The following is a 15,114-nucleotide window of genomic DNA, read 5'->3' on the forward strand; positions in this document are numbered from 1 at the left end:
TAGAAATTCGGCTCGCTCAACAGAGCCATTGGGATCACTGTAATGACATTTTCAGCATTCCAGAATGTGGAGAGTCCGAGTCCTCCCCATTTCGAAACCAATGAAACAGGCGGTAAGTCAATGTTTGACAAGTAAGTCTTTCTAGAGTAAAAACACAAATTAAATATAACCATGGATGAAAGCTACCCTCTCAATTCCTCTAAGGATTTTTCACTCTTTAAGTTTACAGATGGCCCTCCTTCTCACTTTTTGTCTTTGACATTTAAAAGACCGCATGAGGGTATTTCATAAAATTTACCAGTTTCAGTCCACAGTTTAATCATTTTTGGAATCGTATAGTTGTACAGTCATTACCACAATCCCGTTTGAAACTGCTTCCCTCCCCCCAGTGAGATCCCTCATGCCCATCGGCAACCGCTGTTCCCACTTCCAGACGATCCTAATCTACTTGGTCTCTATAAAGTTGCCTTTTTTAGACCCCGTCCTACAAATGGAATCTCACAACATGTGATCTTTTATGGGTGACCTTCCCTTAGCACAGGGTTTTAAGTTCCATCCGTGTTGCAAGGCATGCTGATGTTTCATTCCTTTTGAGCACTGGCTAGCATTCCATCCTGTTGGAAGGCCACAGTTTATTTACCTAGCTGGTGGCTCTTTGAGTAGCTCCCACCTCTTCCTAAGCACGAATACCGCTGCTGTCACCATTGGTGTACAACTTTGTGCGGACATATGTTTTCATTCCTCTTGGCGAGATCAAGGAGGAGTAGAATTGCAGGGTTGTGTGATAACTTTATATTTAACTTCGTAAGAAACTGCCAAACTGCTTGCCACAGTGACTTCTGGCTTTCCACATTTTCTATTTTTACCAGTACCGTTTGAGGATTGGACCTGTATTCTTAAACTTGATCAGTTCTTTTGGGTTTCCAGATGGTTGAAGCCCCAGGCACAGACTGGAAGGAAGAAGCTAAGGTGCATAACGTGTGCCTTACCGCTTGGGGTTGATGATTAGCGAATGCAGTGCAGCGCAGCCTTTTCTCTGGAAAGATGAACAGTCATATGTTTAGATGGTGCTGTTGACGTCAACACCAAAGATTTAGGAACATGGAAAAGAAAGGGCATTTGAGAGATCTAAAAATAATCTCAACGTGAGGGATAATCCAGTGGAGTCTTTTTGCCCTAGCATGATTTTTGTATTCCAGAAGTAGTTAGTGTTGATTCAGCCTGTGCTTTTTAAATTGGGTGGATTTAGGGCTTGAGGTAACTTTGGGGCTTTTCCTTGGGTGGGCTTCCCGGAGCACGTGAGTAGCAGATTTGACCAACTAGACAGTCATGTTGCCAGAGTCCTGGCCGACTCTGCCTCGGTGCCGCTGACCCAACTCATTCACGCACCTAGATCGGTTTTGGTTGACAGCAGGTGTGATTTTTAAAGAAGAATGATGTATTTGTGTCTCTGGAGAAACGTCCTCCTCTAGATACAGGCAAGTTGTGACTACATTGGGGGAGATTAACGCTCTCAAGAGAGTTTTACCACATGACTATTATGATATGGTATCCGAATGACATTTACAATTTTAGAATTGAATGTGGTCATTCATTTTCTTGGGAAAAAGTGAGATATTAGTGCATTTTAGAAAGGATTCACTGCCAAAATGAAACTATTGCTTATGTCTTTTTCCCCCTAAACTTTTCCCTTTCTTATCATCTGGGCACTCTTTTAACAAGCCTGAACCTTAGTTCATAAAAACGATGACATCTATAAAATCACCCGGGCCGTATTTAATGCCAGGTAGAATTTGCGTGTTTTACACATTCCTTTATTTATTGGTAAGTATCTGGTTTGCTGAATAGATAAGCCTCCGAAGATATAATCCTATTTTTTTTTAAAGATTTTTATTTATTTATTTGACAGACAGAGATCACAAGTAGGCAGAGAGGCAGGCAGAAAGAGAGAGGGGGAAGCAGGCTCCCCACTGAGTAGAGAGCCCAACACAGGGCTTGATCCCAGGACCCTGGGATCACGACGTGAGCCAAAAGCAGAGGCTTTAACCCACTGAGCCACCCAGGCGCCACATCCTAAGATGTAATCCTAAAGCAGCTTTCTTTAATACCCCACTCTGAATTTTATTCTTTAAAGGTAGTATGTCCCTTGCCTCTGGATGAAATCTAGGACTTCAATTTTAAAAAATTCTGCAATTTCAACTGCAAAGTACCTTTTTTTTTTTTTTTTTTTTAAATTGAGGTATAATTGATTTACCTCATATTGGTTTTGGGTGTGTGGTGTAATGATTCAGTATTTGTATACATTGCAGAATGCTCCCCACCATAAGAAGATCTCTCTCCTCACTTTCTCCTGGCATCTTGCTATCAGGCCTTGTGTAACTCCCAGGGTTAGGGGGGTGAATTGGAGGGGAGAAGTTGGGCATGGTGGGGGAGATCCTCCCCAGTCTCCACACACTCTGACCCTTTCTGTTACCAGTTTTTGAGCGAAATCCTTTGAAAATCTGCATCTGGTCCTGGCTGCTTGCTTTGGAAGGAAATCTCTTCTGTATCTTCATGTTTCCAGTTTAGCACTGAGTATCCATTCGTTCATTGACCGTTGACTTGTTCAGCCGTCGTGAACTTGAGGGTTGACTGTGGAGAGTCTTGCTCAAGTTGGAGTTGAAGGGTTGCACCGATTTAGGATGGACTTTTTCCTTATTGAGCAGCTCTTTGAGTAGAAGTGGTAGAATCTCAGGCCAAGTAACAGAAGGGGGGGGAGGATGGGCGTGTTGGTTTGGGAGGAACCTTGGCCTGCCCCTTGGGCTCTCCTATGAGGCTGATAAAATCTCTATCCTGAGAACTTGCCCCAGGAAGTTCTGTCTGATGGTCCTTGTTCTCAGTTGACTGTCACATTCCATTATTCAAAATGGGCGGTTCTCTGGGCTAAGGTCTGTGGTTGGGAGGCTGCTGTGTGAGGAGTGTAGCCCAGGAGAGGAGGGCAGGCAGGATGGTTTAAAAAGGGGCAGCTTGGCAAGACTTCATTGACCAAATGTTCTTTTTTCTCTTCTTTTCTTTTTTCAACTTATCGTTCTGTGTAGTGGTGAAATCTAATCCTGTTGCCTTCACTCAGATCCAAGTGCCACTAATCCAGTGCATCTGGGACCAAAGAGGGCTTTGCCGAGGTCAAAGGAGTGAAGTGTAATGGCTATTCAGGTGCCTAACCTGTATCTTTGTTCTACATATTCATTCATGAATATGATTGTACGCTGACGGCCGGTGACAGAGTATAAGCAAAATGAAAATCCTACCCTAAAAATCCTCCATCCCAAAGTAAATAAGCAGCCTGAGATGTACATTTTCAAATTTGTGGAAAGCTGATAATGGGAGTCTTGAACCCCTCATTCATATCCAGGTTGTAAAAGGGTCGGAGTATGTGGAGATTGGGAGAAGATCTTTCTTTGGAAGGACCCTGCCATGCCATGATTCCCACTACATCTACTCAACGCCCCCCTGTCGCCCCCAGAGAAGCTTATAGGACTGCTTAACGAGATTGGACCGGTGTCTGACTGTCGCAAATCTGAGATGGACATGTCTTTTGTGGGAAAGCTTAGACAAGATACCCTCTCCTCATCAGCTTGCCCAAACCCTGAGTTTCCTTTAAGGCCATGTTACGAAGACATCTCTGATTTTTTCCTGGCCCTTGAAGATTTCCACTCTTTGAATTCCTGCAGTATTTGACACCCGAATTACGAGATGTCATATCCTTGGTGGGCTTTGAATCCTTCTGAGGGCTCTCATAACCTAAATGTGTGTTTAAAATTCCGTCTTACCGGGATAAGCACGTATCTGCTGTGGAAGAAGTCAGGTGAGGGGGAACAGTACTTACTGGCTTCTGGTTCCCATTTGATGTTCTTTATTCCGAAGCTGTGGAGAGTGGTAGGCACAGGCAGAGACTTCAAGCAGCTTCTGACCCTGGGAACCATTTGGCTGGGATGAGGTGCTGTGTGTGTTGTCAAGGTCAATTTCTGGGGAAAGTTGACCCGGAGAGACCTTTTATAGAATGTGTTTGTTTTGCCAGACTGAGAGGATGGAGTGTTTATACAGCTTTTGGTCGAAATTCCTTCTTTGTTGCAGAGAGATTATTGTCTGAGGAAACAAGCACTTGAGGGGGAAGAGGTAGGTGCCGGCCAGCCGAGAAGTATTTTAATTTTAGTTCCTTACATTTGTTCAAGGTTTTATTCAGTGCTTTGGAGGGTGAGTCTGAATTTTCTCAAAAAACCAAACCATACCCTGAAGCCAATCTTGGAGGCTTAGCTTGGGTCAGTGTTACCGTGTTGCTGTAGAAGCCTCTCCACATTCCGCGATGGAAGGAGTCCGCAGGCAGAAGACGTTGTTCTTTATTCTGCTCCTCTGGCTGCCCCAGTGATTCCCAGGGATTGACCATACACCACTGCCCTTGCACCTGGTGTGTCCTTGTGATGCAAGAAAACGGGCCCCTGCGTGCAGCTGCCATTTGCCTTTGTGCGTTCATAGTGCGCCCAGTGGCCATGGGGAGCCAGCTTGGTGCTCTCCGAGATTTCCAGTGTGGAGGGCTCCCGTCCCCCCGACCTCCGTTCCCGACTGCTGCACACCCCGGGATTGTGACAGATTCAAACACATCTGAGGCTTGACAATAATGATCTCTCCTACCTCCTGGAACCACGTCTCTAGTCAAAGTGTCCGTTACAGGTCTACTATCCCTGGGTCTAGAACAGTGTCTCCCCAGTCGAGCTGAACATCCAAATCACCTGAGGAGATTTAAAAAAAAAGATTTCCAAGCCCTACTTCTGATTATGCAATCAGAATACCTGGCTCTTCCAAGAGGACTCTCCCGGGCTGACAGAATTGGCTGTGTTGCCTTATGGAATAATCCGTGGGTCCTAGGTGGGGGTGCGTGGGGGTGCGTGGGGGTGGGCGTAACTTGAAGATAGAGGAGCTTTCTGACCACTTCATTTTGGGTGGGTTATGGTAGGGAAATAGCTAAATAAAGAAAATCTAGGGGCAAACACATTTTAGCGTTAAGGGCATTGCTTGCTAACCTTTGTTCCTTTGAAGTTCTTTTTTAGTTTGGTCCAGAAATTTCTAACCTGGAATTTTCATAAGGCTAAGGATGAGGGAAGGTAGTGGAGATCATATCTGTATGTGTGTGTGTGTATACGAGAGAGAGAGCGAGAGCGCGTGTGTACGCAAGCATGCTTTGTTGAGATACAATTCACGTTTTCACTTAACCCACTTGAGTGTACAGTTGAATAGTTTTGGTATGTTCCCAGGTTGTGAAGCCATAACAATAGATTCAGCATCTCCCCAAAGGAAACCCTGTATTTGTTGTAAGTTATTTTTAATACTCAAAAAAATCTAACCTTCATGATAAAGCTGTACAGGTTAATATCAAGGTTTTTTGATATAGGCTAGAATTATAGCTGATAGAGGTTGCTCATGCTTAGCTTTGATTGAGAGCTACATTATTTTTGAAGGGAAAATGGGTTAATAAACCTCATTCGTTGGATGTTGGCTTTCAGGTGAGAGGGCAACAGGGTTGTGCATCTCTGCCCTGTTCTATCCTCACCAGTTGACTTGATGTCACATGATAACTGGTGACCAGCGATGGAAGCCATGTTTCCAGGAATTACTAGGTTTTTTTTTCTTTTTAAAGATTTTATTTATTTATTTATTTTAGAGAGCATGTGAGCAGGGGGAGGGGCAGAGGGGGAGAATCTCTAAGCAGACTCCTGCTGAGCATGAACCCCCCCCCCCCCCCCCCCCCAATGTGGGCCACAGTCTCATGACCCTGAGATCATGAACTGATCTTTATTCTGCTCCTCTGGCTGAAATCAATAGTCAGATGCTTAACTGAGCTACCCAGGTGGCTCCAGTGATTTCTTCTGGATTCAGCAGGCAAATATTAGTAAACTAATACTTCTGCGCAGTGGGTAGATGTGTTTTATTCTTGGAATAAGAGTCCTTACAACTTTTCCCATATATGTGTGACCCTTCGCCCTCGGTTTGTGCTATACTGGTTAGGCTGGTGCACAGCTGATTCACTTTCACTGCAGCTCTTTTGAACTGAGTTGTCTTGAGCAAGTGGCTGGTCCAAGGACTGCTATCAGTGTAGCCAAGATATACTGATGTCACTTGTTGTCAAGACAGGCTGTCACCTAATTTGGGATTTGGAAGTTTGGATTTGGGAATTGGGCCTGTGAGATTTCAGCAGACCCAAGGAAGTTCAGTCCCTGATTTGCCCATGGGTCTTCTTGGGGAAGAGAAGATGCCGGGGCACACAGAATCCAGCATCGTGTCAGGGGCAGCTTGCTTCCCGTTCGTCATGACTTCCAGGTGCTAGATCCTTCCATGAATAGCAGGAAAACAGTGACCTTTTACTAACTTTAATTACCCCCCGGGCTATAGTTCTTGTTTCTAAAAATTTCCAGAACCTCTTTACCCTTGACCTGTACCTCTTTCATCTGGGAGTTGTACCCATGGACCACCCAGCTATCACACACCCAGACCCATGACTCCAGGAAGACCTGCACTTCACAGCTAATATCTGCTCCTGGGAATTTTGGGAATTAAGTGCTTTATTTACTTAATCTTCTTCAAATAGGAGTTTGCATGTTCTCACTGCCATAATTAAAAAAAAAAAAAAAGACAAAACAAGCACATAGGAAAAAGCACAACACCCACAAAAACCCCCATGAACTCAGATAAACATCTTAACCCACCATTGTCTAAGACACTGTGTCCTACAACCGAAGGAATGCTTTGGGTGGTTCTCCCTTGGTGGGCTACACAGTTTGTGGACTCCGAAAGCCTTGGCTTCTCTTTTCTCCCTTTCCTGTTACATGGATTGGGCTCCTTGGTTATTGACCCTTTACCCAAAGGTGGAAGGAGTTGAACTCAAAGGCTGATTACTGTTTTCATGGAGAACCATGAGCCCGTGGCAGTTTGTGAGTGTCTGATTACCATGATTTCTGCTTGGATTCATCAAAAGGTGGTTTGCTATAACATGAAAAATGTCTGTTGTATAATCCTGCACTTTGACAGTTGGGTTCCCTGCCTCATCTACCTCACTTCGAGATTCTCAGACCTCACTGCGCAAAAGATACAAACAGGGAGATGCCTGGGCCCCGCTCCCTGAAGTTGTTTCCACAAGATGTGGACTAGGATTTTGCATTTAGGAAATTGTCCCCAGGGCCTTCTGATTCGGATTCATACCTACCAGCCAATAGCGAGAAGCTGTCCTGGAATTTGCACTCCGCTGTTCAGGTACCAGCCCAGCCTCTGGTTAAATGCTGGGCAATTAACAAGGTCTAATTACAGCCTGTGTGGTTTCCAAGGCAACACAGTCACGCCTGCTCAGGCTGGGAAGATGGAAAAGGACCCCAGTGAGACTGCAGTGGGGTGTGGCCTCCAGATTAATGTCATCCAAGTGCTTTATGATTATCTGGGTTTTTGCCCCATCTGTCCCAAGCCCTGTTTAATGACAGCGGCAAAAATGAAAGTAAACAATGTTAGAATACAAGCCAGAATATCGCTGGACGACTTCTGGAGGCCATGATGAGGACCCGAGGAGGGATGAGTATAGCCACTCAGTTGCTTGTATTTTTCAGTTTAGTCCAGAATAAGTTTAGTCTTTGGTCCAGAATAAGATGGTGGAGGAACAGGAGATGGCCTTGAAAGGCTTTTTGAAAATGAAAGGCCAGCTGCGATTAAACATGGAAGTGCTATTCCTTGGTGCTCTAATGGCTCGTACTGTTCAAGTTCGTCTGTTCTCACTTTGTCAGGTGAGGCTTGACGTGACATTTATTGAGCGCTTCCTGTGTGCTGGGAACTTGCACCTAGATTTTCTTGCCCTTTTGGCTTAAATGCAAAGGTTCCATGCTCTGTAATTTTCCAATTTTTGAGGGTGGAAAAGATAGTCTATACTATATTTTAGCACAGGATTCTGTGTTTTGGTTTTAGTTTTGGACTCGTAGGGCAATGGGAAAGGCAGTCCACTGAGCTCGGGTTTCCTAATGTCTCTGAGGTTCCATCACCACCTCGGGACTTAGCTTGGATCAACCGTCTTAACTTCTGAAGGGTGACAACTCCTTGCAGAATCCAGTGAAAACTGGGAACTACCTTCCCTGGGGGGAAAAAGTACATATGTATTTTTTTTTTTAAATTACATTCACTTTCCAGGAGACCTCAGACCTCCTCAAGGAGGTCATTTCCTAAGAGTTTGCCAGCTCCAACTGGGAATCCTTTGGTCCCTCGAGACCTTGGGTTTGGAGGATGGGAGCCTTTTTCATTGTTTAGAGTGGCTTCCTGCAGAATGAGGTCTTTGAAGAGGGAGGTTTTGTTGTTCCTGGTATTTTTTACTAACTGCCCTGAGCCTGCATTTGGGAGGGGAAAAAAAAAAAAAAAAAAAGAGAAGCCACGCTGAGAAAAATAAATAGGGAATGAATGGCATCTGGAATATGAACTGTTTTCCTTGTCACTCCTTACTATCGTGGCCCTTCAAAAGGAGGCGATGGAGTGATCGTACCATGAACCCTTGCGGCATGCAGCTCCTCTTGTACAGTGACGGGAAACTCATTCTACTTTTAACCTTGGGGAAGCTGACATTTAATAAAGTTTTGGTGAACTTGAGAGTGTCAGAAGGTTCTAGGGACTACAGCGAGGGGAAATAACATGTTCTTTACCACTTCTTAGCTTCTGATTCTGAACATCTTCCTAACTCAGTCCCGATGGCCCGCGGCCAAAAAGTCATCATCTCATCAGGAGGGAATATCTGTGGGGTTTATTTGGGAACCTAAAGATTTAATTTTTTTTTTTTTTTTTTTTTTCCCATTCTCTGCTTAGGTGTTGAAAAATCTCTAGAGCTTGGGAAAGCTGACTGGACTAAACATGAAGAGCTTGAAAGCCAAGTTCAGGAAGAGCGATGTAAGTAGGTGGTGACTCACCGTCTGTCGGCTCCACGCTCCCTCTCCTGGGGCAGGAGTCACAGCTCTCCACTCCCACCGTGATAAGGCCCTGAGTTAATCAGCTACAGGAACCAGAAGCGCCCTGGCCCTCAGCTCTGGGTGGCTCTTGTGAATGGCGCGCTTTGTGCTGTTTGTGTCCATAGCTTTTGAAAATGACTTCTTCAGTCCTGCAGTCTGTGCCTTGTAGAGAAAGAAACAGTCCATTCCAACATCTTAAAGAAAAGAATTGGTAAAAACCTTGGCATTTCTAAAGTCCCCCAAATCTGATTCAGAATGTCTGTTTTGGAGGAAGATGGCCTGGTGAGAGTAGTTAAGGAATTACGTGTTAGCTTGGTTCATCTTTGGCTTTAAGAAGGTTTTTGTTTTTGTTTTTTCAAACTCTCTGTTAAGGTTTTTGTGGTAAAACAACAGTATCTCTTGCTGCCTGCACCTTGACTCCCCCTGAATTCCTGGGGTTCTTACTCATTTGTTATCCATCGTATAAGATTTTGGGTTGGAGGAACCAGTTCCGATGTCGGGGTATGAAACGAAGTCTCCAAGAGGAGAAACTGGAGAAAAATAGCATAACATTCTTATACACGTGGTGTCTTAATGCAAGGTCACTTCTGAAACCCCGCTGGGACTCTGGATGCTTTGAACAGAATTGTTGAATGGGAGAAATTCATGGCAGGACATCAGATGGAAGCTAAGATATGTCAACCCTCATCCAGAGCTTGCTTGGCTCTCCTTTAAAATGAAGTAACCAGAGGTGAACCTGGATTTTTATCGTTTTGCCATGAATTCTAGGACAGGTTGACACACCCCCATTTTTGTTTTGTTTTGTTTTTTTAATTTTTTTAAAAAAGATTTTATTTATTTACTTGATGGACAGAGATCGCAAGTAGGCAGAGAGGCAGGCAGAGAGAGAGAGGGAAGCAGGCTCCCTGCTTAGCAGAGAGCACGATGTGGGGCTCGATCCCAGGACCCTGAGATCATGACCTGAGCTGAAGGCAGAGGCTTTAACCCACTGAGCCACCCAGGTGCCCCAACACACCCCAGTTTTTAAAATAAATGGAGGCTGTACCTTTGATGGCTAACAGGCCATAGGCATACAGCTCCTTTTGGCTGAAGCTTATCTTTTGTGCTGATGGGGCCCAGACTAGTTAAGATGCCTGTGGGATGGTTGCAAATTTTTCTCTCACTTAGAGGTTAGAGCTAGAAAGGGATTTTAGGGAAAAATTGGGTTTTTTACCTTCGCATTCTTGAGGTAAGTTAAGTGGAACTCAGAAAATGTGAAGTGACTTGGCCAGAGGCCTCCACTTTGCCCCTGGCCCCTGAGAGCCTTGGTCATCTGACTTCCTTAGCCTCTTGCCCCTGCTGCTCCCCTGAGAAACCCCTTCAGCCTCCCCATCTGCTGGCCCCATGATACCCAAGCCAGCAGAGCTCCTGTGGCTTTCAGTGAGGAGGGAAAAGTCAAGCAGCAGATATGGGTTTGTACGTCTTGTGACCAGGTTAACAAATGTCTTTTCCATTCTAAGGAAATTTGGGTAGCTTCCATTTATACAAGCTGAGATTATTTTAGCAAAATTTAATCCATCTAGAGTTCCGGGATATATGAACAGGGGCGGGGGGAAATGACAAGACACATAAACGTTGGGTTTAAAAAATTAAATACTGGTGGTAGGAGGGAGAGTGTTGCTGGAATCGAGGTTTTTAAATAAAAATGGGACTATTTCCGCGATTAAGAATCCACAGTAATAACATTATTAAAAGCTGCTGGGATTTGGCAGGAAGAAGACTGTGCTTTTGGAATTTGGTGCTAAGAGAAGAAATGTTAGAGATGCAGCTTCTGGAGCAAAGGAGATTGTTATCATGAGGCCAGACGGTGTCAAATGGCTTTTCATATTTGATCAAAATATCAAATTTGGGGTCTGTGTATCAGTTTGTTCATCAGCCATGTGATAACTAACCATGAGGAAGGACTGACCTCGGTCAGGTACAATGCAAAGCTCATTGGGTGAAATTCATTGAACCGTACATGTTAGGTATTACCATTAGACTCATTTTTACAGCCGGAGAAATGGAAACCTAGGAAGGTATAGTAACTTGTCTGGATTCTCAGAGCTCTACTTTGTACCATCCATTTTTCTGCCATGGCAGCCCCATTCCAAAGCACAGGCCTCCTAAAACGAAAGTTGAATGGAGAGTTGACTTTGGAACCCGTTGACTCCAGGCAGGAGCTTGGAAGAGTGACTTTGGATCCAGTTTGGTGCCCTTCGGCAAGTCTCTTACCTTCCTGACCCTCAGGTTCCTCACCTGAAGATGGGGAAAATCATGTGAACCTTACCGAGTTGTCATGAAGGTTAAATGTGCTGATGTATGTAAAACACAAAGCATAGGGCCTGGCATTCAGGTGATGCAGGGTAAATGCTGATTCCTTTATCTTAATCTGAAACCCCTGATAAAAAAAAATAGGGTTTGTAAAGTGTCTCTGGTCTGGAGGGCAGAATAATCTGGTAACAGTTGCTGCCTCAAAGGGGGAAGCTGGGGTGAATGGAGCAGGTAGGCTTGGTTTCCAATGTGTGTCTTGTGGTTTGAACTTTTTGGCATATGTTTATGCACATACACATCACTTACTAAGCGAAAAACAAGTTTCAAATGATTTATATTTAGTTAAATGAGCCGAACTGGAATCTTCCTTACCGGAAGTGAGTGGTCTCTCTGAAATAACAATCCTAAACCACCAGCCATCAAATTTTCTTGCTTGTCTTTGTGTGAGGCTGAAGGGAGTAGAGGGAAGAAAGGGTTCTTTGTATTTCTGGGAGGTAGGAGAGAAGAGGGAAGCAGATCATGTTTGTGCTTTCATCAAAAGAAGGCAGGTGACCCAATGGTATGATCGCATTTCAGCCAGCCTGTTCCTGGGAGGTCTGTGGCCGATCAGTTGGAGGCCATTGAGAGCAAGGAGTGAGAAAGGACAAGAGTGGCCCAAAGGAGGCCCTCCTGGATGGCCTTAAGGTCACCGTGCCACTCCAGGACCATCATGCGTGTAGAGATTTAATCCTGGTGTCCTTCCCGGAACACTTTTGACTCAGCTGTCTACCCGGTCAAGAGCAGGTTTATGTGAGTATAACAGGGGGACGAGCCCAGCTCTCTGGGCTGTGGTTAGGGACTGTCATTGTCCCGTTGCTCTCCGTGCACACTTGGGAGCCTGCAGGAACCCACAGGAGTCAGAGAATTACGGAGCTCAGCGCTTGCCCTTCGGTGGATGACGTCTTTCACTTGACATGTATAACTTTATTTTGGGCATCCTTAAACTTGGGTTAGATTCTAGAGAACATAGAGGAGAAATGTGAGGTGCACCTCTTGTCTTGAAAAAACTCACAAACCAAGACAGGAGGAGAAAAAGTCCACGCAGGAAACAACCAAGGCGAAATACAAACCGGATGTGATGCAGAGAGTAAAGGGGGCCTTCCGCAGTGATGGTACAACCAGTTGTCAGATTGCAGGGTCTGGATGATGAATGCTGTCCGTTTTCGGAGGGGTTGAGTCATTGGAAATGGAGAGATTGGGGGAGCTTTACAGAGGGGGAGATTTTTCCCTTCAGGCCTCCAGGATTTGGAACATTGGCTGTGAGTGCAGGGGGAGAGGAATGCTGGGGAGGGGAGTGCTGGGGGAGCCAGCCCCAGAGCACAGTGGGGAGGCTCCGTTTCAGAAACTTGCCCTTGACGTGCAAAACAGTCATACTTCCAAGAACCCAGGAGAGAGCCTGTGGCATGGCTGAGTCTTTTAATAAAAACATTATAAATTTTCACTCTCGTTTTAAAAATGGACATGCTTGACTTTTATGCTTATAAAATGAGCACAGAGTTTTAAATCCTCATTATTTATATCTTTTATGACTAGAGTTTGCAAGTGGCTTCTTTACCTCTTTAAATTTTTGCAGCCACCAGTACTCGGTTCCACATGGAAAAATGAGCTGTCATCATGAGAAATGAGGCCAAGAAGGTTGGGATTTCTCTTTGTTAAGAAAATGCTCAGGCTTCTGGAATTTCTTTGTCAATGCCAATTTTTGGTGCCTTGAGTGAAATGAGTGGAGCCTGAGGGATGGGAAATGGGGTTGAAAGATCTTTGTAACGAATCTTGAGAAATGCCTCTTAGACATGACTGAGGCCTTCAAAGTTTACATTGGGGGCGTGGGTTTAATTTTAGGAAAGATTTGTTCCTAATTACGTTTTTCATTGTAATAGGGAAGCAGTGGACATTCCATGGGGGTGGGGGAGGTCAAGGCAGCCAGTTCAAAATGGCTGGCTCCATGAGCTATGAAATCGGTGGCATTTCTTTAGGTAGCAGCTACTAATGATTGCAGCTTTCAGCCAAAGAAATGCACATGGCCTGTGACTCTGGAGGAACCAGACACATCCTGCTCAGACAGGAGTCTGAATTTGTTGCCTGTGTGAGAGAACTGTTCTTAGGAAGGTCGATCATCCACATCTCTGCCAAGGTGGTTTTCTTCTTTTTCTCCCCAGGGAGTTTTTGGTCATTTATAATAAGGTTTTACAGACACCCGAGTCTCCCTCCCCACCATGTATGCGCGTGTGCACGCACACACACACAGACACACACACACACACACACACACACACACAATGGGAATATTTAAAATCCAAGTCTCTCTGTTGACTGAAGAACCTTGGCCAAATCTTTTGTAAAGCTAAGCCTCTTTTTCAGCAGACATAATGTCAAAATACAGCAGAGATGACCTTTTTGGGTGGAGGTATGAGACTCTCGTAAACTTCTGGAGAGAAATTTGATCAGGTTTGTGTCATGCTACATATTTTCCAGGTCTTGTGAGCCCTTCTGAATGGGGAATCTGCCTGCTACCCCGTTTCACCTTGTATTAATTTCCTAGGGTTGCTGTAAACACAGGCCCAGGGCCTCGAACAACTGAAATGTCTTGTCTCCCAGTTCTGGAGGCTGCAAGTCTGGGTTCAGGGTGTCAGTGGGGCTGGTTCCCGGGAGGGCTGTGAAGGCCAGTTTGTTCCAAGCCTTTCCTGGCTTCTCATGGTTTTCTGGCAATCACCGGCTCATAGACGCATCACCTGATCTCCGCCTCCCTCTTTAGACATGACTCTCCTTGGAGGCGCGTCTCTGTGTCCAGATCTCCCCTTGTTGTAGGGACACGATTCTGTGGGATTAGGTAGGGCCCGCCCTACTGACCTCAGTTTAACTTGACTCCTTACCTCTGTAAAGACCCCATCTCCAGATTGGGTCCATTTCTGAGGTGCTTCACAACTTCAATGCATCAGTTCTGGTGGGGAGTAAGGGAAGGGGGTGGGCAGTGGAACACAATTCAACCCAAAGGATACCTCCTTGCTTCTCCATTTAAGAGAAGATTCTCTGAAGCTTTGCTGCCCCCGCCCCCCGGCATGTGTGCTTATGACTTCAGTGCCATAGTTTCTTGCAGATTATGTTCAGTGTCTAAGAGAGGGAGGCTGGAGTGTCCCGTTTTTTTTTTTTTTTAAATGTGCCTAATGCATAATATGCATTGCAAGAGTAAACATATGGATCGCTGACCAAGGACAACAGAAATGAGAAGAGCGCTCCTTTATTGAATGCTTGCTACATGCCAGCCACCGTACTGAGGCTTTCACCTGCTCTTTATCGTGTAATGCTTACCATACTTTTTCCAGTTAAGACCATTGTTCTAATAACATTTCACAGAGGAAGAAATGAATGTCAAGGGAAGTTAAGTAGCTTCTCCAAAGTCACATAGTTGATGAATGGCAGAGTGGTCTGAACTCTGCTTTTTCTGGCCTCCAGAGTGTGTGCTGTTGACCGCTACACACACTTGCTGACCCAGGGCATTCTCTTCCCCAAATTCCAAAGCCTGAAACAGCATGAGATGAATTCTGCTCTGTCTCCCTAAGCACGAAGACCCAGGCAATGACTTTGCATCCTGAGAACGCTGTCTGTAGTGGCAGAGCTCACCAGCGTTCGTGGCATTCCCAGGGCAGAGGAGGATCAGGGAAAACCTTGAGTTGGTTGTTTCCTGGGAGGCAAATACATCGCAGCCTTAACTTTTAAAGCAGGAGAGAACAGATGCTACTTCTCCTCTTCTACTGGAGCTGGCAAACATGTCGATATCACAAAACCA

The 15,114-nt window shown here is 45.1% G+C and overlaps 1 protein-coding gene across 3 annotated transcripts in view; it reads left to right on the forward strand.

The window, feature by feature from the left end:
* The window catches only part of RAI14 (retinoic acid induced 14), a 143,953-nt gene that overhangs the window by 16,989 nt on the left and 111,850 nt on the right, over nucleotides 1-15,114 (forward strand). For all 3 annotated transcript variants that reach the window (XM_059173759.1, XM_059173760.1, XM_059173758.1), the window contains exon 2: nucleotides 8,860-8,940. In XM_059173759.1, coding sequence (XP_059029742.1) covers nucleotides 8,905-8,940 — 36 coding nt within the window. In that variant the 5' untranslated portion in view covers nucleotides 8,860-8,904. The remainder of the gene's footprint in view (nucleotides 1-8,859; nucleotides 8,941-15,114) is intronic.

This window comes from Mustela lutreola, chromosome 5 (genome assembly GCF_030435805.1).
Source record: "Mustela lutreola isolate mMusLut2 chromosome 5, mMusLut2.pri, whole genome shotgun sequence".
In the NCBI taxonomy this organism is placed as follows: Eukaryota; Metazoa; Chordata; class Mammalia; order Carnivora; family Mustelidae; genus Mustela; species Mustela lutreola.